General features: G+C 39.8%; 1 protein-coding gene across 1 annotated transcript in view; it reads left to right on the top strand.

The window, feature by feature from the left end:
• lhfpl4a (LHFPL tetraspan subfamily member 4a) overlaps positions 1-22,426 on the top strand; it is an 80,161-nt gene that overhangs the window by 34,770 nt on the left and 22,965 nt on the right. The window contains exon 2 of the mRNA XM_034167338.1: positions 21,982-22,218. Within this exon, the coding sequence (XP_034023229.1) occupies positions 21,982-22,218 (237 nt within the window). The remainder of the gene's footprint in view (positions 1-21,981; positions 22,219-22,426) is intronic.

The raw sequence follows: 22,426 nt of genomic DNA, 5'->3' as shown, positions 1-22,426 counted from the left end.
CCTAATTTTGTTTAAATAATTATTGCACACTTTCTGTAAATCCTATGAACTTCATTACACTTCTCAAATATCAATGTGTTTGTCTGCTGTATGACATATTTAACTGAAATTTCTGATCCAGACAACCAATGATTTATAAAAAGAAAATCATTAAAATTATCAGGGGTGCCCAAACACTTGCATACAACTGTATAATAACAGTGTAAGACTGTTAAACTGGATACTCATTTGTCTTCAGAGACTTTTGATAATCATTGACAATCAAATCCATGTTGCATTTATGAATGATGCACCATCGAGCCAGTGACTGATATTTTGAACTGTCAAATGGAAGTTGAAGTCAGTATTAGAAAACCTTGAGTATCTGAGAATAATCCCAATCTAATTCATGTCCTGAGAATATCAGTAATAGAATTATAATTATGACAGATCAGGACCCACATCCAATCAAGTGTCTTGATGTCTGTGTCAGTCTCTCTCTCTCTATGCATTTTCTGAATAATGCCATAGTGCAATGAAGTCAGAGGGGAATAAAAATCATTTTTGAAAACTCTTAGGTCCTGATTTACAAATGATTGCGTGTTTAAAAATGTGCACAAACACCACTGCACTCACAAATACACCTGTTGTTAGCATCTGTGGGTGGCACAGTGTCTTAGCGGTTAGCACTGTGATTAGGATTATCACCCATAGAGAACTGTCTCCACCCCAGTGTGGAAAAGTTTGGAATTCCCACACAATTCAGCATGCGTTATCTGGGATCTTAGTAAATCGGCCCTGAATGATCTATTTTTGCACTACAGATGATATTAATCTGCATCTACTGTTTTTCTATGAGGGGCGACTGAGAAAACAGAGATACATGTTTTAGTCACTCCAGCTCTCCCACATCACCACCCTGCTGCCTCACAGGTCCTACCAGTTGCCATGACAACCCACTTCCCATCTTCCCCGTTTATGCAACCACATCCCTCCATCCTCTCATCCTCACTACCTTTTCCTCTCCACACCACACACTTCATCTAGTTCTGTCAGCCGAGCTTTCTCTCCATCCTCACCCTTTTTGTCCTCTTCATACACTGTGTCTTTGCTCCACACCATCGTGCTCTTCCCCCCCCCCACTAATGCCTGCTAATCTATAAAGTGGTGATAAATCAGTCTTTGGTGTATTGTCTCGTTTTTCACAGAAGCACTAATGTGGCCCAAATAGCTAAAAATTGTTCCATGTGCAGGTAACAACATAGATCTTGTATAGCAGAAATGAAGGTGTTTGGATCTCAGGTCATGTTGTGAAGAACAGTGGAAGGCCAACATATAAAGTTGCAAAGCCTGAGTGGAACTTTTATGATGGGATCCATAGAAATGCCTTCCACCACAACCAATGGGTGACATGTGGCTTGAAGCTAAGCTCTGCAACCTGACTGAAAAATAACCAGTGTAATTATTATGAACTTGGCCATAATGTCACGATAGACATCCAAACCTGCCGTGGTCACCTGAGGCTGCTGAGTGGAAGACCATTAAATGCATTTCTGACAACACTGCATCAGGCCACAAGCTAACAACTATTGCTGGTGGAGACATATACCGCCGTGTCTGAGGAGACCATCTTGGTCGATGATAGAGAAACCACACACCCACTCTAGCAGGAGCTTTAGGATCTCCCAGCTAGCTGTTAGGTTTCCACCTTCACATCTAACCATTACCAGCCACCTACCCCCAGCTGCAGCCTCAATCTCCACTGCTCACCCTTATCAACTAATGCACAGTTTGGGCCTTCGCTGCTGACCACTACAGTCTGTACTAATGGTAAGACACCAATCCATTTGAAGAAGTTGGAAGAAGTTAAACCATCCACTGTTTATTTTGGAAAGGGCGCATGACTATGGAACCTAAAAAGAGCCCCACCACTGAAAAAATCAGCAAAATTAAAAGGTCGCTTGACTTCTTCACAGAGCTGGTTACAGCCATCAGACTGCAACAGAAAGCAACACTGGCAATATTAGTTAAAGTCAAGGCACTGAGACAGAAAAATGCAGAAAATGAAAAGAGGATCATCTTTCTGGAGAATCAAGTGCCCGATTTGGAACAGGCCACACGGATGAACGACATCATAATCTGTGGACTGGAGACAAAACCCTGGAGTTATGCCAAGAATGAGCAGCAAGGAAGTCAGCGAGCAGGAGAATCTCTCTCTGTAGAACAGCAGGTAACAGCTTTCCTTCAGTCCATGGGGACTGAAGCTGACAATAACAACATAGATGTATGTCATCCACTTCCACCAAAAAACTGGACCGATTTAAGCCGGCTAACATTATAAGGCTTGTGAACAGAAGGAAACTAGCTGAAGGGTTCAGACATTTATCTGAATGATCACCTAACAAAATGCAATGTGGACATTGCATTTTAACCCAGTGGAGCACAGTTAAATAGGTTTCAAGCTGTACGCACTCAGACTACCGTTTCTAAATATGTTTGAACTAGGGATGCACCAATACCACTTTTTTCCAGACCGAGTACAAGTACGTGTAGATACATTTGAGTACTTGTCGATACCGAGTACCGATACGAATACTTAATGATACCATTACAGTTTTATGATTACTTTGAAAACATGTTTTATTCATCAGTTGTTCCTTACTTTTTGACTGTAACTGGTACAATATCATTAGCTTTGTTTTTATTTACAAATATTTCACTTAAATCATGTGACTTCACTTTTTGACTAAAACAAATTGTCCTTTAACATTAATCGTGTTTCTTAACAAACATGACACTGCCAGAAACCACACTGAAATCTCACCTGTGGACTTCAGCACTACAAAATATACAACACCGGGGCCCGGTTTCATAAAGCAGTCTAATCTTGTTCAGTCAAATAAACTCACATAGTTGACTAGTTAGTTAGTTGCTAGTTAGTTGTTGCACAAAGAGTTTAGTCGGCTGAAGTTTCATGTTACCCAACTAAACTTTTTAGCCTGGTACAGAGGAGGCTAATCTTATTTTAGTCGATAAAACGTCAAGGTCTTACCTCAAAAAATGGCAGCTATCATGTACCCCCACTTGATGGAGCACTCAAAAGCACCCCTACATCGCTCGTATTCCTTCAAAAAGAGAGCTTCCTCTGCTTTTGGCCATGGTTGCAGCAGACGACTGTCATGATGTGTTTGTGACAGTTCTCACACGAGCCACCGGGCGTCACTGTTACACTGAGCAGTGTTGTGCGCACAAAAAGCTTGACGAAAGTGTAGAAGAAGAAACTGAAGAGTGAAACTGCTAGGCTAAGTGCTATGCACGTTGTTTTCAGTTTGTATGGATCCGTAAATATTAATAAAGCCAGTTAACAAAACAAAGGCTGAATAGTTCCTGACAACAACCAACCCAGAAGTAAACAAAACTGTCACGCATGGAGCCGTGTCTTGGCAACGGCAGGTGTGAGGCCGTTATGCCTGTGAAAACAGTCAACTAAGGTAAGACAGCTAATCTTCAAGTTTAGCCATCGATGTGAAACGATGATTAGACGGATAATGTTGGGTGACTAACTCTAGTCCACTAAGAAAGTTTAGTAGACTGAAAGATTAGGTTGTTTTATGAAACCAAGCCCAGGAACTGAACTGAAACCATCCATCACTAAATTTACTTATGTCTATGAGGACTAAAATCCTTTTTGAAAATGTGAGTGACAGATTATTTTTGATGAAAAGAAGTTTCCCTGCATTATCAGCTGTGAGCCTGTTTCTGTTTTTATCTACAGTGTGTGACACTGAGCTAAACAGCCTTTCACTCTTTGCACTATTTTTTTTTTTACTTTTACTTAAATATGTACCAGTAACATACACAAATACAAACCGCATGTTTTTTTTTTCTCCCCAAGGGTGGAACATGTAAATATTGGAGGAGCACGGCATCGCATGCACACATACACACGGTGTTACGCAGTATCTCCGCACCACATGGAGGCAAAATGGAGTCATTTTAACATTATTTTATAGTTTTTTTTTTTCCTTTGTGATCATGGTATAATTTCATCACGTGCACACAGAATAGCCTGTTGCCTGTGGTAAATGAGTTGTTAATGAATGAGGCACGCAGTGACTCTTCCAACTTCTGGTACAAAAGTAAGGCTCGTGGGAAGGTTCTGCTGACTGCGCCACATCCAACAAAGGGATTACACCTGTAGCGGACCGAGCCTCGATAGCCACACCAAGGGCTGAAACTCACCAACTTGATGGACAACCTCTACCACTGAAACCATGATCTAGTTCTGATAGAGGAACTGTGGTGCGAAGTCCCAAAGTCAAAGAGGAACTTCTTTCAGCCACGACAAGGAAATAAAGTATTTTCAGATGTTGTTTTCCAAACACAGGAGGCTGTATGTGGATAATTTTCCTTCAGGATCATGTGATAAAGAATTCTACAATAGATGAATGATGATGAATTCCATGATAGACTACGGCTTTCAGTCAATCAGTGGACAGCATTGATGGACGTATTTCGACTTAAGAGTAAATTACATGAAAGTCTTTAAAAATCCATAAATTAGCCACATCATTGTTTCAGCCGCAGTGTTCAAAATGTATGAAAAAAATAGTGGCTTATAGTTCGGAAATTATGGAGCATGTGTGTGAAAATCCGTCATTGAGAGGTTGACATCACGCTGCTGTAAAGGGGTATCGGGTGTCGTAGTATCGGACTAGTTTTCTGATTACAAGTACGAGTACCCGATACTGGTATTAGGATCGGTGCATCCCTAGTTTACACATTACTGAAGCTGTTAAAACTGCAAACACTTGGAAGTGGCCACATAATGACGGAGATTTGGTGAATCGGGATGAAATTTTTGAACAGCTCAAAATTTCACCCCGATTTCAAAACTGGTGCCGATGATGGCAGTAACTACTACGTATACCAAGTTTGTTAAAAATTTTAAAAAGATGGACCAAGAAGTTAGTGATGCTTCAAAAATGCACCTTGATTTGCTATTCAGGATGAAACGGGAGGGAATGGCGCTCTGTGGAATCAGGGTATAACTGGTGTGCACCATACGGTCTCAAGGTTTTCAGGTTTGCCCCGTTTTGAGTAAACGGGATGGAGTCCTGCAGGGATTTCTTGTCCTTCATGTGTATTTCAAGCTTCCAGGACTGTTTGTCCCTGTCCACACTGAGGCCGTGCATCATCTGGTCTGTGCAAACCTCTGGCCAGTAGCAGTGGTCCAGTAAATGAGGCATCTAGGGACCCATCTGTTCATGACAGCCTGGACTCAGTTGGGTCCAGAGTAAGCAAGAGAGCCCTCAAGCCTTATGGGAGCACACACACACAAACACACACACACTAAACAACAGCTTTGCGAACAGTTTGAAATCTGTCACTTACTGTGGAATGTAACTAAATATATTTGTGGATCCGGAGACCAGAGTATTCCCGGGTATGATAGGTAGCATCAGCATCAGAGACAACCCGTCTGTAGCTGTGTATATTTGTGTATGAACGCAGATGTGTGTAGAGGTTGGTTTTTACTCCTGCATGTCTGCATCGCCTCTTGTTGATGCAGAGAAAAGAATTACGAGTAATCAAATATAGCAGAGGATTTTTGATATATTGTCTTGCACCCCCCCCCCCCCCCCCCCCCCCCAATACACACACAACTGCCTGTGCAGCACATTGAAAGAGTATGACTACTTGAATTGGCTGCAGTCAGGTGACACTGTATTGATCCAGCAACTGTTGAAACCAATGCAAAGACAACAACAGTGGTTAGTCCAGATTTGTTTGCTCAGAGTTTTTTTCAGTGGCCCAAGATCAAAATGCACAGGAGGTACACCAGTAAGTCAAAAGTAACCATGAGGGATTAAGCAGCAGAATAACTCATTACTGGGCAAACAAATCAATGAGGAAGCAGGCAAAGAAGTGGAAGTAAAGAAACATATTAGGGAAGGCACCATCAAAATGGAGACTGGACTGTGACACACTCTTGTATCACAACAAGTACAACAGAAGAGATGAAGGAAGTGTTTAACATATTTTCCAGTGTACAAGTTGCACCCATCAGAAAATACCTCTTGAAGATACAAAAACATACATTAATTGCACTGGCATATACATTGCACATTTTTCTGTATAGAGTCCCCAAATTTGGGGACATGCCCTGTTTTGGAACATTTGAACACTCATAACTAACCAATGCTGACACCAACATACACTTATTATACATCAAAATGTCAAGCGAAGTCTCCTCTACAAAGGTATCCACTTCAATCACATATCAACTAACCACAGCTGAAACGCCAAGCAAATAAAAACATAAATCAGAATTCATTTTTTGGAAAAATAAAACTCATTTACTCCTACCAAGTATTATTTACTTTCAATTTTTTTGCATCCACAACATCCCCTAGGGCCTGTCTTTTAGCTGATCCAAATGTTTGCATTTTTTACCTTGTACAAGCTGAGAAATAAATCATAATGTATGGGTATGTGATTTAGGTGAAATAGGCTCTAGGGTTTAAGGGGTTAATTTGTAATTTTTATTATTGCACAGTAATTTTTTAGTAATGGTATTGTTTTTCTTTCATTATTGGATTTTATTTTGTTTAATGCTTTGATTCTTGGGAAAGCCATATATAAATAGTCAATTTAAAGTTTCTTTGGATGTGGGAGGAAGTCAGAGCATCCAGCCAAGCGATGGGGTTAAAGACACATTGGCAGGTAGGCAATATTCTCGAGGTTGGTGCCACGACACTTTGGTGAAGTGGCCAAGCCGAAGGTGAGAATTTGTACTTCGGTGACTGGCCGCTCGGTGAAAACACGCTCGGGCTGTATGGTGCGGCAGATAACTGTAACGATTGTTAATTTCTGGAAACAAGCACCAAAACTGGCACACATACTGCGTAGACATTACTCTTTTGTAAAAGCATGTTAGCCACCTAATTTTTCAATAGGCAGCCAGGTAAGGGTCAAATGAAGAATTACACAGGGGTCAAAATTTAAAAAATGCTCCAGTCATGTTGAAAGCAATACCACATTATTTGTCTGATAACAATTCCTAAAAGGTATAGTTTGGACTATCTATGACTGAATTCCATGGAGTTATGGGGTAAAAACACAAAAAATGGTGACAAAGATCAGAGTCAGTTTGTGCATGGGTCAAAAGTTGGCAAAATTTTGGTTAAAAAAGTGATGCCACTTATTGGTTGCGTTAATAGGGTTTTAAAAAGGAATAGTTTCCTTCTGGATTGCGGTACTTCCAAGAGCAGCTGGTCAGCTGACATAAGAGACCAAGATGGTACATAAGAATGAAGAAGCTCAGAGAGGTAAGGCAGGGCAATACATACAGGCAGCCAATGAAGTGAGGCCAACACAGGAGATACATCATCTCACTTTCGAGTTCCTGTCAAAAGTCGTGCAGCAGCATTTTGAACCAACTGCAGATGCGAAGGTAATGACTGAATGAATGAATGAATGAAAACTGTTTATTTCGAACATTTGATACAACAACAATTACAAGATAGATCAGTAAAGACAACAACAAAAAAGTTCCTACTGTGTACCCAACATGTCCGAAAAGGGGTAGGGTGAAGCATCAGCTTATTTATCCCTACCCCTTCTTCCCCACAACCAGTAATACCCTTTGCCACATATACACATAGATTCCTACACACCTAAATTGATATCTATATCTATATCTATATATATATATATATATATATATATATATATATATATATATATATATATATATATATATATATATATATATACATCAACATACACACACATATACATACACATACATATATACACATATACACAAACATAAATATACACTTACACATACCTACTTACATACAAAATACTATATATTTACAAGCCGAAGCAAAAAACAAAAACACCCTAACCCTCATTACCCTTCCTCCTCCCTATACCTAGAAAAAAACATATTTTTGTACCGCTGTTTGAACTGGTTCATGCTTGGACATTGCTTGAGCCCCACTCCCAATCTGTTCCACATCCTCACCCCACAGACAGAAATACAGAAACCTTTTAATGTTGTTCGTGCCCACTGATGCTTTAAATTAAATTTCCCCCTCAGACTGCAATCCCCTGATCTGTTAAAAAACATATTTTTAATATTTGCTGGAAGTAAATTGTGTATTGCTTTATACACGATTTGTACTGTTTGAAAATGAACCAAGTCTGTGAATTTTAAGAATTTGGATTGTAAAAATAGTGGATTTGTATGATCTCTATAGCCAGTATTATGAATAATTCTTATAGCTCTTTTCTGCATTACTGATAGTGATTGTGTTGTACCTTTATAAGTATTACCCCATACCTCTGCACAGTACTGTAAATATGGTAAAAACCAGTGAGCAGTAAAGAATGCGGAGTGAGTTGTGGTCCAGAATATGTTTTGCTTTGTTTACTTTGCTTTGTTTACTTTGTATATGTTTTATATGAGTCTTCCAGTTTATCTTATCATCTATTATCACCCCCAGAAACTTATTTTCATGTACCCTTTCAATATCTACCCCCTCGACTTGTAACTGAACCTGTATGTCTGTATTACAATAGCCAAATAACATGTATTTTGTACTTAAGTTTAATGATAATTTGTTTCTGTCAAACCATATTTTCAATTTTCCCATTTCTATACTGATCCTCCTCAGTAACTCCTGCAAATCCCCCCCCCTGAACAAAAAATGCTTGTGTCATCTGCAAATAATACTAATTTTAATATTTTGGAAACATTGACAATATCATTTATATAAATTAGAAACAGTTTTGGACCCAATACTGACCCCTGTGGGACGCCACAAGCATTGTCCAAGCATGATGATGTATATTCCCCCAACTTCACAAACTGTTTTCTGTTACTTAAGTAGCTTCTCACCCAGTGCAACACCAACCCCCTAATCCCATACTGTTCAAGTTTACTGATTAATATGTCATGATTGATTGTATCAAAAGCCTTTTTAAGGTCTATAAATATTCCAACTGAATGTAATTTGTGGTCTATGGCGTTTGTAATCTCCTCAACTGATTCTATTAATGCAAGTGATGTTGAACTATGTGCTCTGAATCCATATTGACTATCAGTAAGTAATTTATGTTTATTTATGAATTTGTCTAATCTATTATTGAATAACTTTTCTAATAATTTGGAGAATTGTGGAAGCAAAGAAACAGGTCTATAATTTGTGAAGTGGTGTCTATCCCCAGTCTTATACAGCGGCACAACCTTAGCTATTTTCATTTGATTGGGAAATTTACCGGTTTGAAATGATAAGTTACAGATGTATGTTAATGGTTCTATAATCCATTCAATGACCTGTTTTACCACCACCATATCAATTTCATTTAAATCGGTAGATGTTTTATATTTACAATTATTCACAATGTCTATAATTTCTTTTCCATCCACTGCTGTGAGGAACATTGAACAGGGATTTCTTTCTATGAGATTATTATCCCAATCCTCAGGTTGGGAATTGGGAATTTTTTCTGCCAAGCTTGGTCCAATATTTACAAAAAAAATTATTAAAACCGTTGACTACCTCATCCTTATTTTCCTTCTTGACATTATTATCAATGAAATACTGAGGGTAACTCTGTTTTTTATTACCATTTTTGATAATGCTATTTAATATATCCCATATTCCTTTAATATTGTTTTTGTTATTATATAATATGTTACTATAATATTCCTTCCTACATACCCGTATAATATTAGTTAATCTATTTTTGTATTTCTTATATCTATTTTCTGCCTCTTTAGTCTTTAGTTTTATGAATTCTCTATACAGTGTATTTTTCTTATTACATGCATTTCGTAACCCTTTCGTCATCCATGGTCGAGCTTGGATGTTTTGTTTTCTGTAGTCTTGTTTAATTGGACAATTTTTATCATATAATGATGTAAATATTTGTAAAAAAGTTTCATATGCACTATCAACATCACTTTCACTGTATACCTTTTCCCAGTTTTGCTCCTGTAAATCCTTCTTTAGTGTGTTCATGTTTTCCTCTGTCCGCACTCGCCTGTATTTTATTTTCTCCTCTGGCTGATTCCGCCGATGGTTTCTATTATAAACGATGAAAACTGGTAGATGATCACTAATGTCATTGATTAATAATCCACTCACAGTGTTATTCTCAATATCATTGCTGAATATATTATCAATTAAGGTGGCACTATGGGATGTAATTCTGCTTGGCCTGGTGATTTTTGGATATAAACTCATACTGTACATTATACTGATAAATTCATCTGTTATTTTATGCTTATTTGGATTGAGCAGATCAATATTTAAGTCACCACAAATGAACACAGTTTTTTGATTAGTTTTTGAGAACATTTTTCCCATACAGTCAGTGAATGTTTCAATACTAGATCCTGGTGCTCTATATATACAGCTGACTAATACATTTTTGCTTTTTTCTTCACATATTTCAATAGTTATACATTCTAATAAGTTATCAATCACAGTTGTCATATTGTCTGCTATTTTATAATCCCTGTTCTTATCCACATACACAGCCACTCCTCCACTCTTATTCTTTCTGTTTACACAATTAAATTCATATCCATCCAGTTCAAAATCCATTCCTTTATCTTCATTGATCCATGTTTCTGATATAGCAATTATGTTAAATATTTTTTTAAATTGAAATGGATTATTGATAATTTGTTATCCGTTTTAATGATCCGATTAAACTGTTCATCTGTATAATAGCAACAACTGTCACTGACATTTGAGAAGAAATTATTGTCCGGGTCTATATCGTGCTCCAAGTCCAGTACATTGTGGTCTGTGTATTTAAATGTTCTCAGTTCTACTTTTCCATGATCAGCAATCCTTTGAGTTATATCCTTCTTGTCTCCAGATGTAGATGATGTAGTAGATGAATAGGTTCCTCTGGTCTGTGTCATGGTGTTGTGATGTGTTTGTGTCCTCATACCTTATTGGTTGTATTTGTCCAGTTCCTCGATGTTCCTGATTACCATAACCTTCGCTTGTTCTGGTGTTCCATTCAATTTGATAAATGTTTTGCAGTTGGATGTCCATGTCTGTTGAATTTTTCCCTGCTTTTTTAAGAAACGAGCTTTCCTGGCGATGTCTGCGTTTCTTTTGGTCAGATGTTCATTGATGAATACGTTTGTTCCTTTGAGTTTCCGTCCCTGTTTTAACAATGCCATTTTATGTTTTCTGTTGACAAACCTCATTATAACTGCTTGCTTGTCTCCATCCTCTCTCCTGGGCAGGGGGTGGCACGCTTCAATGTTATTACAGTCCATTTGAGTACCTTTAGATTGCAGGAAGTCTGCCACCTGTTGTTCCACTGAGCTGGCCTCCTGCTCACTGGCCTCCCCTCTGCTGTCTTCTGACACCGCCCGTGCGTAGGATCGAGGTTTAATATGAATTCCTGTAATAATAATGTTGTTCATCCTTGTGTACTGTTCCAACTCCGCAACACGGTTCTCCAGGTACACCAGACGCTGGTCTTTCTCGGCATTCTGGATCCGGAGAGCCTTCACTTCTTCCACCAGCTCCATAATGGATTTCTGCTGCATTTTAACAACAGAGATTTCCTCAGACAAAAAGTCCAGGGACTTTTTGATATCGTCTCCCTCCTCCGCCGTCAGTGCCTTCTTCGGACCCATGGTCAGATAACTCCGCGCTGGCGCCTCGGGCCTCGGTAAAGCCGCGCCGGTGGAAAACAATCCTGCTGCTGAAACACACCACTCCACGGAAGGGTAAAGTTTATTCCACTCCAAGAAGAATTTTCAGGGTGTTCCGCTAGCTAGCTGTCGCTATCAAATGACTGTCAAAATGACTGATTGACTCCCACATAAAATGCATTATAATAATCCAGCTGAGATGAAATAAAAGCATGGATCACTGTTTCAATGTGCTGTCTAGACCAGTGGTGTCCAAACTATTCCAGAAAGGGCCAAGAGGGTGCAGGTTTTCCTTGCAGCCATTGACTCCAGCAGGTGATTTCACTGATGAACTCATCCCATCTGTTCAAAGGGATGTTAATCAGCTGAAGTCAGTGGCTGCAAAGAAAACCTGCACCCTCTTGGCTCTTTCTGGAATAATTTGGACACCACTGGTCTAGACAAAAAAGATTTCACAGCTGCTAACCGCCGTAAATGATAAAAAAAATTAAAATAAAAATAAAAAACAGACTTAACCACAGCTTTAATTTGGCTGTCCAGTTTAAAATCATTGTCCACCTTAAAACCAAGACCATTAATAACAGGTCTAAAGTAAACCTCCAAACGTCCTAAGGCAAAGGAGGACTCACAGGGACCACTGGATCCAAACACCATCGCCTCTGTTTTCTTTTCATTAAAATTTAAAAAGTTCAAGGCCAACCAAGCTTTAATGTCCTCTAGGCATACCAAGAGCTACTGTATTTTATGGAACTGACATACCCTAAGGGAAGATAAATTTAGTAATCATCAGCATAGCAATGAAATAAAATCCCATGCCATCTAAGACGCAGTAAATACAGTGGGGAAAATAAGTATTTGACCCCCTGTCAGTTTTGCAGGTTTTCCCACCTACAAAGAATGGAGAGGTCTGTAATTTTTATCACAGGTAGACTTTAACTGTGAGAGACAGAATCTAAAAAAAAAAAAAGAAATCCAGTAAATCACATTGTATGATTTTTAAATAATTAACTTGCATTTTATTGCATAAAATAAGTATTTGACCCCCTACCAACCAGCAAGAATTCTGGCTCTCACAGACCTGTTAATTTTTTCTTTAAGAAGCCCTCTTATTCTGCACCTGTTTGAACTTGTTACCTGTATAAAAGACACCTGTTCACACACTCACTCAATCAATCACACTCCAACCTGTCCACCATAGCCAAGACCAAAGAGCTGTCTAAGGACACCAGGGACAAAACTGTAGACCTGCACAAGGCTGGGATGGACTACAGGACAACAAGCAAGCAGCTTGGTAGAAGACAACAACTGTTATGATTATTTATTAGAAAGTGAAAGAAACACAAGATGACTGTCAGTCTCCCTCGGTCTGGGATTCCATGCAAGATCTCACTTTGTGGGGTAAGGATGATTCTGAGAAAGCTCAGAACTACACAGGAGGACCTGGTGAATGACCTGAACAGAGCTGGGACCACAGTCACAAAGATTACATTAGTAACACATGATGCTGTCATGGTTTAAAATCCTGCAGGGCAGCAAGGTCCCCCTGCTCAAGCCAGCACATGTCCAGGCCCGTTTGAAGTTCACCAGTGACCATCTGGATGATCCAGAGGAGGCATGGGAGAAGGTCATGTGGTCAGATGAGACCAAAATAGAGCTTTTTGGAATCAACTCCACTTACCATGTTTAGAGGATGAGAACAACCCCAAGAAAACCATCCCAACTGTGAAGCATGGGGGTGGAAACATCATACTCTGGGGGTGCTCTTCTGCAAAGGGGATAGGACGACTGCACCGGATTGAAGGGAGGATGGATGGGGTCATGTATTGCGAGATTTTGGCAAACAAACCTCCTTCCCTCAGTAAGAGCATTGAAGATGGGTCATGGCTGGGTCTTCCAGCATGACAATGACCCCAAACACACAGCCAGGGTAACTAAGGAGGGGCTCCGTAAGAAGCATTTCAAGGTCCTGGAGTGGCCTGGCCAGTCTCCAGACCTGAACTCATTAGAAAATTTTTGGAGGGAGCTGAAACTCCAAAGATTTGGAGAGCTGTATGGAGGAGTGGACCAAAATCCCTGTTGCAGTGTGTGAAAACTTGGTCAAGAACTACAGGAAACATCTGACCTGTGTAATGGCAGACAAATGTTTCTGTACCAGTTGTTAAGCTCTGTTTTCCTGGGGGGTCTGCAATAAAATGCAAATTAATTATTTAAAAATCATACAATGCGATTTACTGGATTTTTTATTTATTTATTTTTAGATTCTGTCTCTCACAGTTGAAGTGTACCTATGATAAAAATTATAGACCTCTCCATTCTTTGTAGGTGGGAAAATGACTGGGGGTCAAATACTTATTTTCCCCACTGTACAATAAAAAAAGCAGTGGCCCTAGAATTGAACCCTGTGGGACTCCACATAACACCATAGCTGCAGATGATTCCGAACCATTAATATGCAAAGAAAACTGATGAACTTTGTTTTTGTGCAAATATTTGCTCATTTCGAAATGGATGCCTGCAACACATTTCAAAAAAGCTGGGACAGTGGTATGTTTACCACTGTGTTACATCACCTTTCCTTCTAACAACACTCAATAAGCATTTGGGAACTGAGGACACTAATAATTGAAGCTTTGTAGGTGGAATTATTTCCCATTCTTGCTTGATTTATGACTTCAGTTGGTCTCTGTTGTCATATTTTGCTCTTCATAATGTGCCATACTTTTCAATGGGCGGCAGGTCTGGACTGCAGGCAGGCCAGTCTAGTACCCACACTCTTTTACTAAGAAGCCAGGCTGTTGTAACACATGCAGAATGTGGCTTGGCATTGTCTTGTTGAAAGAAGCAGGGATGTCCCTGAAAAAGACGTTGCTTGGATGGTAGCATGTGTTGCTCCAAAACCTATATGTACCTTTCAGCATTGATTGTGCCATCACAAATGTGTAAGTTGCCCATCCCATGGGCACTAACATACCCCATACCATCAAAGATGCTGGCTTCTGAACTTTGCTCTGGTAACAATCTGGATGGTCTTATTCCTCTTTTGTCTGGAGGACACGATGTCCATGATTTCCAAAAACAATTTGAAATGGGGACTCAGACCACAGCACACTGCTCCACTTTGCATCTGTCCATTTAAAATGACCTCGGGCCCAGAGAAGGCGGCAGCATTTCTGGATGTTGTTGATGTATGGCTTTTGCTTTGCACGGTAGAGTTTTAACTTGCGCTTGTAGATGTAGCAACAAACTGTGTTAACTGACAATGGTTTTCTGAAGTGTTCCTGAGCCCACACGGTAAGATCTTTTACACAATGATGTCAGTTTTTAATGCAGTGCCGCCTGAGGGATCGAAGGTCATGGACATTCAATGTTGGTTTTCGGCCTTGCCGCTTACGTGTAGAAAGTTCTTCAGATTCTCTGAATCTTCTGATTCTATTATGGACTGTAGATGATGGAATCCCTAAATTCCTTGCAATTGAACATTGAGTAACATTGTTATTAAACTGTTGGACTATTTTTCACGTAGTTGTTCACAAAGTGGTGATCCTCACCCCATCTTTGCTCCTTTTGGGGATGTTCCTTTTATACCCAATCATGACACTCACAATTAGTGTCCTCAGTTCCCAAATGCATATTGAGTGTTTTTAGATGGAAAGGTGATGTAACACAGTGTTAAACACACCACTGTCCCAGCTTTTTGAAACGTGTTTCAAAATGAGCAAATATTTGCACCAAAAAAATAAACTTTATCAGTTTGAACATTAAATATCTTGTGTTTGCATTGTATTCAGTTAAATACAGGCTGAAGAGGATTTGCAAATTATTGTATTCTGTTTTTATTTACATTTTAAACAACATCCCAACTTCATTGGAATTGGGGTTGTAGTTCTGGATTTAGGTTCTTGTCTGATTTTCATTTGTGTTTGGATCACCTCCTGATTTCGTTCTTAGTTTTCATGTTGGTTTCTACACTTTGTTCACCTCTGAGTTTTATGTTAGTTTCCATATTTTGATTTCTCTTCTTCTTCGATTATGTTTGGTTATTGTGATGATTTATTTTTCACTCACCCTTTCATGTCCTTTATGTTATTTATCACCGGTGTTGCAGACCAAACGTTCCCCCCTAAAAACTGGTCTGCCCTGCCTGCAGTGAACGCAACAGCTGTGGCGCTTTGATTGCTTTGTCCGCCTTTTATGCGGGGTTGCCAACTCTCACGCATCTGGCGTGACACTCATGGTTTCAGCATCAATCTCATACTCTCACACTCAAGTATAAGAAATGTCACGCCAAAATAAAAATATCTCCCATTTATTTTCTGTTGATGACGAGATTAGACCAGACCAGACCATGGCACATTGTTTCGTAATGAAAAGAGAGGAGTGTAAGGCACACACCCAAAACAGCTGTTAACATCTGCTGACAACATTCTCAGTGCAGTATTCTGTGATCGCTGATTCGCTGAAAACCTGTTACCTGCTACATCAGCTACCTCGTCAAAACTTTAGCTAGAGTTTGCACAAAGCTTCGGAGTTTATGGTTCTGAGTCAGCCACTGAGGCGGCATTAAAAATTTTTGCATAACAAGATAAGCCCATCAAAAATCTAATTTTGGGTCCCTGCCGATACAGATGGAATCTCATCAGACTAATTGTGTGTTGAGACAGTCGGCCACTCAACTAGTTGCAAACTAGGTAATTTAAAAGACATATGGTATGTTATTTAATGTCCTGGTTAGCAAGTATTAATGGTTGTAAGTCTATTCGTGCACATGCTCTGAAAACGTGGTTGTTGATGCATTTTATTGATAATTAAACTGAAGTGTTTTGAAGCATTAAATCAATATGAATCAATTGTGTTGAAATGGTTGTTTGAAGCAATTAAATATGGCGACATCTGCTGGCCAATCTTTAACATAGCACTTGCCTGGAACAATTTGAGTTTGTATAAAACGTAAACATGCAAAAAAAATAAATAAATACATTAACTGAACACATAAATACACGAAACACAGGATAACACAAAAAAGCAAAAAAAAAAAAAAAAAAAGCTTGTATCCATTGTGGCTCAACAAAATACTCACAGGCAAAAATACGAGGTCTGTCCGTAAAGTATCGTACCTTTTTATTTTTTTCAAAAACTATATGGATTTCATTCATATGTTTTTACGTCAGACATGCTTGAACCCTCGTGCGCATGCGTGAGTTTTTCCACGCCTGTCGGTGACGTCATTCGCCTGTGAGCACGCCTTGTGGAAGGAGTGGTCCCGCCCCCTCGTCGGATTTTCATTGTCTGGAAATGGCGGAATGAAAAGGACTTTTTTCCATCAGAATTTTTTCAGAAGCTGTTAGAGACTGGCACCTGGAAACCATTCGAAAAATTATCTGGCTTTCAGTGAAAATTTTACGGGCTTCACAGAGAATAAGGACTTTAACTACAGGTTTAAGGACCCCTTTAAAGGACGGTCGGTGCGCCGCGCTGCGAGCTGCGACGATGCGGCACAAACCACTGGATCATTTCTAAGCTGATGGCTCTGTGGATACAAGACCGTCGTGTGCTCTTTCTCTGGTTATCACAAGACCTGGACATCAGCCATTTTCCGGCAGATTTCACTTTTAACAAGAGATTTTGTCATGGAAAGCCGCACGGAGGCTTCGCGCGTCACGACCGATTCGCTGATGAAGCGAGACAAAGGAACACCTCCGTTTCGGCGTGTTAGAGGACAAGTTGGGACATGTCCAGCTCTCCACAAGTTCTTTTATACTCACTCGACTGGTAAGCACTGAAAGCCGAGATAGACATTCAAGCATGTCTGACGTAAAAACATATGAATGAAATCCATATAGTTTTTGAAAAAAATAAAAAGGTACGATACTTTACGGACAGACCTCGTACATTCATACATACACAAACCCATAATAGTTAATAAAATCAAAATATATAGTTTTTTTTCTCAATAATAAATAAATTGATTGTTCTCTTGTTGAGACAATTCTTGGAATTAAAAACTGTTGACCCTGTTTTTAAAAAGAAGCTGCAATTCACAAATTCTAATTCGATGAGGCGGAGCATAAAATAGCTTTTCTCCAGTGTACTTGAAGGACGACCCCCCACAGGTCTTCACCTGAGGAATAACCCGAGACAAGGTACTCAGCCGAGTATTAATATTGTGCTGCGCAGCTGTAAATTTAAAAGAATCAATCAATCAATCAATTTTATTTATATAGCACCAAATCACAACAAACAGTTGCCCCAAGGCACTTTATATTGTAAGGCAAGGCCATACAATAATTACGTAAAAACCCCAACGGTCAAAACGACCCCCTGTGAGCAAGCACTTGGCGACAGTGGGAAGGAAGTGATCAAGTAATTCGGGGCTTGCTTATTCACTATATTAAACATATGATTTCATTTTAATTGTTGAACTCTGAGCTCAACAGCCAACATACTGACCATTCTAATTCTGGTCAGGCCTATGTGGGTCCGGGGTTGTGCAGAGAGGAGTAGGGCTGTCACAATTATTACAATATTTGCCATTTTTATCCACAAAGCATAAAACGACTCAGAATATGATGTCATTGTGCTGCAGCCTTGCTCACTCTGTTTCGCTCTCGTCTTAAGGCAGGACAATAACATGGAGGGTGAGGAGCGATCCGTCCTGCCGTTTGGATAAGACGGCCGATTAAAACAGTGGCCGTCTTCTCAAAGCCGTCTAAAATGCAGAGTTTACTGAAGGAGCTGTTGGCGTGTGTGTCTGTGTGTGTCTGCGCGCGGAGTCAACAGACTGCAAGGGAGGGGGTGGGTGAGGGAGGGAGATTCCTGAATGGAGACACGACACGTTACAGTCTGAGAACCATCAGTGCACACAGCGAGCACGAAGCAGAGAGAGGATTTTAACTCGAGTGAACAAACAAACCAAACCGTGGAGCTGCCTTACTTCTCTCTGACTTTCTCTCCCGGTGTGATTCTTCCGTTACCGTCCTGTTCACACCATGTGCGCGTCGTATACTGAATTTATGAGAGCATGAGATGAAATAAACGGTCAAATATCTTTAAAAACGTATTTTAAAAAATGAGAATATATGAATGAACTGAGCAAAAAAATATGCATACACAAGTTAAAAAAACCTGACATGGAGAAGCTGTGGTGATGTTCAGATGCACAGATCACAAAAAGCAGGTGAGAACTCTGAACTTTAACAGCTGTTATTTTCCAAAGGTATTTATTTGTTCAATTTTGAGCTTAATGTAGTGTTTAAGCACAAAACGTGACTGATGAGGAGAAACAATTTCAAAAATGCAACAGAAACAAACACAAATCAGAAAAAGTTGGGACTGTATGTAAAATGAAGATAAAAATAAAAATGTTGCACTATTCCCAGTTTCTCCACTCACAGAAGCCAAACGTTCTTCCAGAGTTGTGTAATTATACTACGATAGTAGAATATAAAGAAGTAAAAAAAAGAAAAAAAATAGAGAATATATTCGTCAATCGCAATTATTTGTCTGACAATTAATCGTCTCCAGAAATTCCTAATTGTGACAGCCCTAGAGAGGAGAAAGCGAATGATCTTGTTCTGCATAATCTGCAACCTCCTTGGTCAGGCCAGAATACCAGGATACACTGGCAGAGTCCATGTGACACTGTATCAAGGCTGATGTAAGATGTTATATTCATTTGCAAATCCAAATCTTTGGCCTGTCTGAGAACTTTAATTTTGCATTTGACTTGCTGATCACTTTGTCAGCTAAAAGATCACAAGATAAGATCTGATCTAAGTCAGTACCAATATATTTTACACAGGATTTACTCATAATTTTATTTTACCAGCATTGTCATTCACTAGGATGACAGTCAGGTGTTTAAAGACATTAATAATATACTTGCGTTATAATGTGATTGTGCTGTCATAACATACTGTATGTAATAAAGATATAAATTGTGAAATGTTTGTTCAGCTACGGACTGTTATGACCATAGTTATACAAAATGAAAGGGATTTGGGGACTTCAAAGGTTTTTATTTAAAAACAAGATCATTTCTGAGGTGTGTGTTCCTCACACACGGCCCGAGCAGAGGGTCACCCCTTCGAGTCTGGTCTGCTTGAGGTTTCTTCCTCAGAGGGAGTTTTTCCTTACCACTGCTGCTCTGGGGGTTGGTAAGGTTAGACCTTACTTGTGTGAAGCGCCTTGAGGCAACTCTGTTGTGATTTGGTGCTATATAAATGAAAATAAATTGAAATTGAATTGAAAATTTAATTGGGAACAGAAGTTGCTGGCATATGAAGATAGATTTTGTCCAGCTTGTAAAAAGTTGGATAAACCGCTGCCTCCATCCTCCCTAACTCTTCTTGCAAATTCACTGCAGAAAATGGTTCTGGGGAGCATTAGCATGGCTAAAACCCTTCAGCTTCTGGGGAGCTTCACCCCTCAGACCCTCCAACCAGGGCCCACGTCACCCCCAGCCAGTTTAAGCATTTTTTTTCATTATTTGCCTCCTACATCCCTGTAGATGAACTTACTGAAATATTTTGGGAAAAGGAAGGATCATGGACGTGGAGAGGAGAAGAATCAAACACAGTTTCTCTTCTATTATTACTTCTATTAGTAAAGATGGACTTTTTTTTAAAATTAGGGTTAGGGTGACAAAAAAATTTGGCACGGGTGCCATGCGCACGCAGTGTCACTGCAGCCAAGATCCCAAAGTTGCCAACCCTGTTTCTGATGACATAATGCTGAATATATGTGGAAATGATTGTTGTACAAAAGCTTCAGATATCTGTCGCTGAGATAGATGATGACTGGAGTGCAGTTTGAAGCAGAAACGAGGTTATAATCAGTGAACCGCAGCTGATGACACATGCACAGTGAAGGCAGGGCAGACCGATTTTTAGGGGGGACCATTCGGCCTGTGACACCGGCAATTGTTTGATTTTTTTTTTTTTTACTTTGTGTTCTGTATACTTCCACATGTTTTTTTGTTTCCTGTTCTCTTTTCACACACCTGTTATGATTAGTCATTTTGCATTTAAGCCCTCACCTTTTTTCCTGTTTGTTGCAAGTTCCTTCATTTGGTTCCCCCGTGAGTAAACCCGTGAGTAATTTGTGTTCCTCTGTCTTTACTTGTTGTTTCTTAATTTGGTTTTTGGTATTTGATCATTTTTGCTGTGGCCCTTAATGTTAGTTTTCATTTTTGATTGTTCTCTAGATTTTTGCTGTTCATGTCTCGTTCACATTGTTTACTGTTTTGTAACTACAGGGGGATTTGTGAAAATAATAAATCACCTTGTTCTGCACCTGCCATCAGCCCAAACTCTGCCTGCATATTTGGGTTTGATTCAAAGTTGCTAAAGCATAACATTATTGTACTGGGAGATAAATATACTTTCCTGCTGTGATGACACATTTGCACTTCATGACACAGACCTGCACACATGATGCACTTATCCATTACCAAATACCGGGGATATAACGGTGCCATCTGGAGTATAAAGATAACAGAAATCATAGTTCCATATTTCCAAGTCAGGTGAGGTGGAGACGGATGATGGGCTGCTCAGACCCCACATTCTAGCAGCCAGAATAAATAAATAATATCCTCCTATGCTGCTTACACATGAGGGTGTCCAGGACAGCTGAAGTTTGTCTCCAGATGATGGGGCTACAATCTGTTGCAGTACTCAAGAGGCCCAATTTCACTGCTTCACTTTTTCCACATTTTCTTGTTCCAAAATGGTGTAAATTCATTTAACCCCCTCAAAATTCTACACACAACACCCCATAATGAAAAAGGTTTAGCAAATTTATTGAAATTAGTAAACTATGAAAATACATGTATATCAGTATTCACACCCTTTGCTCAATACTTTGTTGATGCACCTTTGGCAGTAATTACAGCCTCAAGTCTTCTTGAATATGATGCCACAAGCTTGGTGCACCTATCTTTGGGCAGTTTTGTCCATTCCTCTTTGCAGTACCTCTCAAGCTCCATCAGGTTGGATGGGGAGCGTTGGTGTACAGACATTTTTAGATCTCTCCAGAGATGTTCAATCGGATTTAGGTCTGGGCTTTGGCTGGGCCACTCAAGGACATTCACAGAGTTCTCCTGAAGCCACTCCGTTGATATCTTGGCTGTGTGCTCAGGGTTATTGTCCTGCTAAAAGATGAACCATTGCCCCAGTCTGAGATCTATTGTACTCTCTCTCTCTCTCTCTCTCTCTCTCTCTCTCTCTCTCTCTCTCTCTCTCTCTCTCTCTCTCTCCATAAGTCCTCGTTCCTTCACCCGTATGTGTCTATTTGCTCCACAGCCGTGTGTCTGGTGCTCGGCTGCTTGGTCTTCCCTCATGGTTGGGACACGGAAACGATCCAGGACATGTGCGGTGAGGACACCGCTAAGTACACTCTGGGGAACTGCTCAGTGCGCTGGGCCTACATCCTGGCTATCATCGGCATCTTGGATGCCCTCATTCTGTCCTTTCTGGCCTTCGTGCTGGGAAATCGACAGAGTGACTTCCTGCAGGAGGAACTCCAGTCTGAGAACAAAGGTGAGGTTTGGAAATATGCAGTGGTGGGCACAGTTTCACTAATCCACTGTCTCAATAATGATAAATTGTCTCAATAATAATAAATTATTTAATGAATGAATTAATAACAAAAACACATATTCACCACTTTGCTCACTTGCGCAGTATTGAGACATTCTGAGCGCAAAACTGCATTTGAGATTCACAAATATGTTGGTCTATTGAAACT

The sequence above is a fragment of the Thalassophryne amazonica genome, chromosome 3 (assembly GCF_902500255.1).
Source record: "Thalassophryne amazonica chromosome 3, fThaAma1.1, whole genome shotgun sequence".
Classification (NCBI taxonomy): domain Eukaryota; kingdom Metazoa; phylum Chordata; class Actinopteri; order Batrachoidiformes; family Batrachoididae; genus Thalassophryne; species Thalassophryne amazonica.
This window is presented reverse-complemented; position numbering and strand designations above follow the sequence as displayed.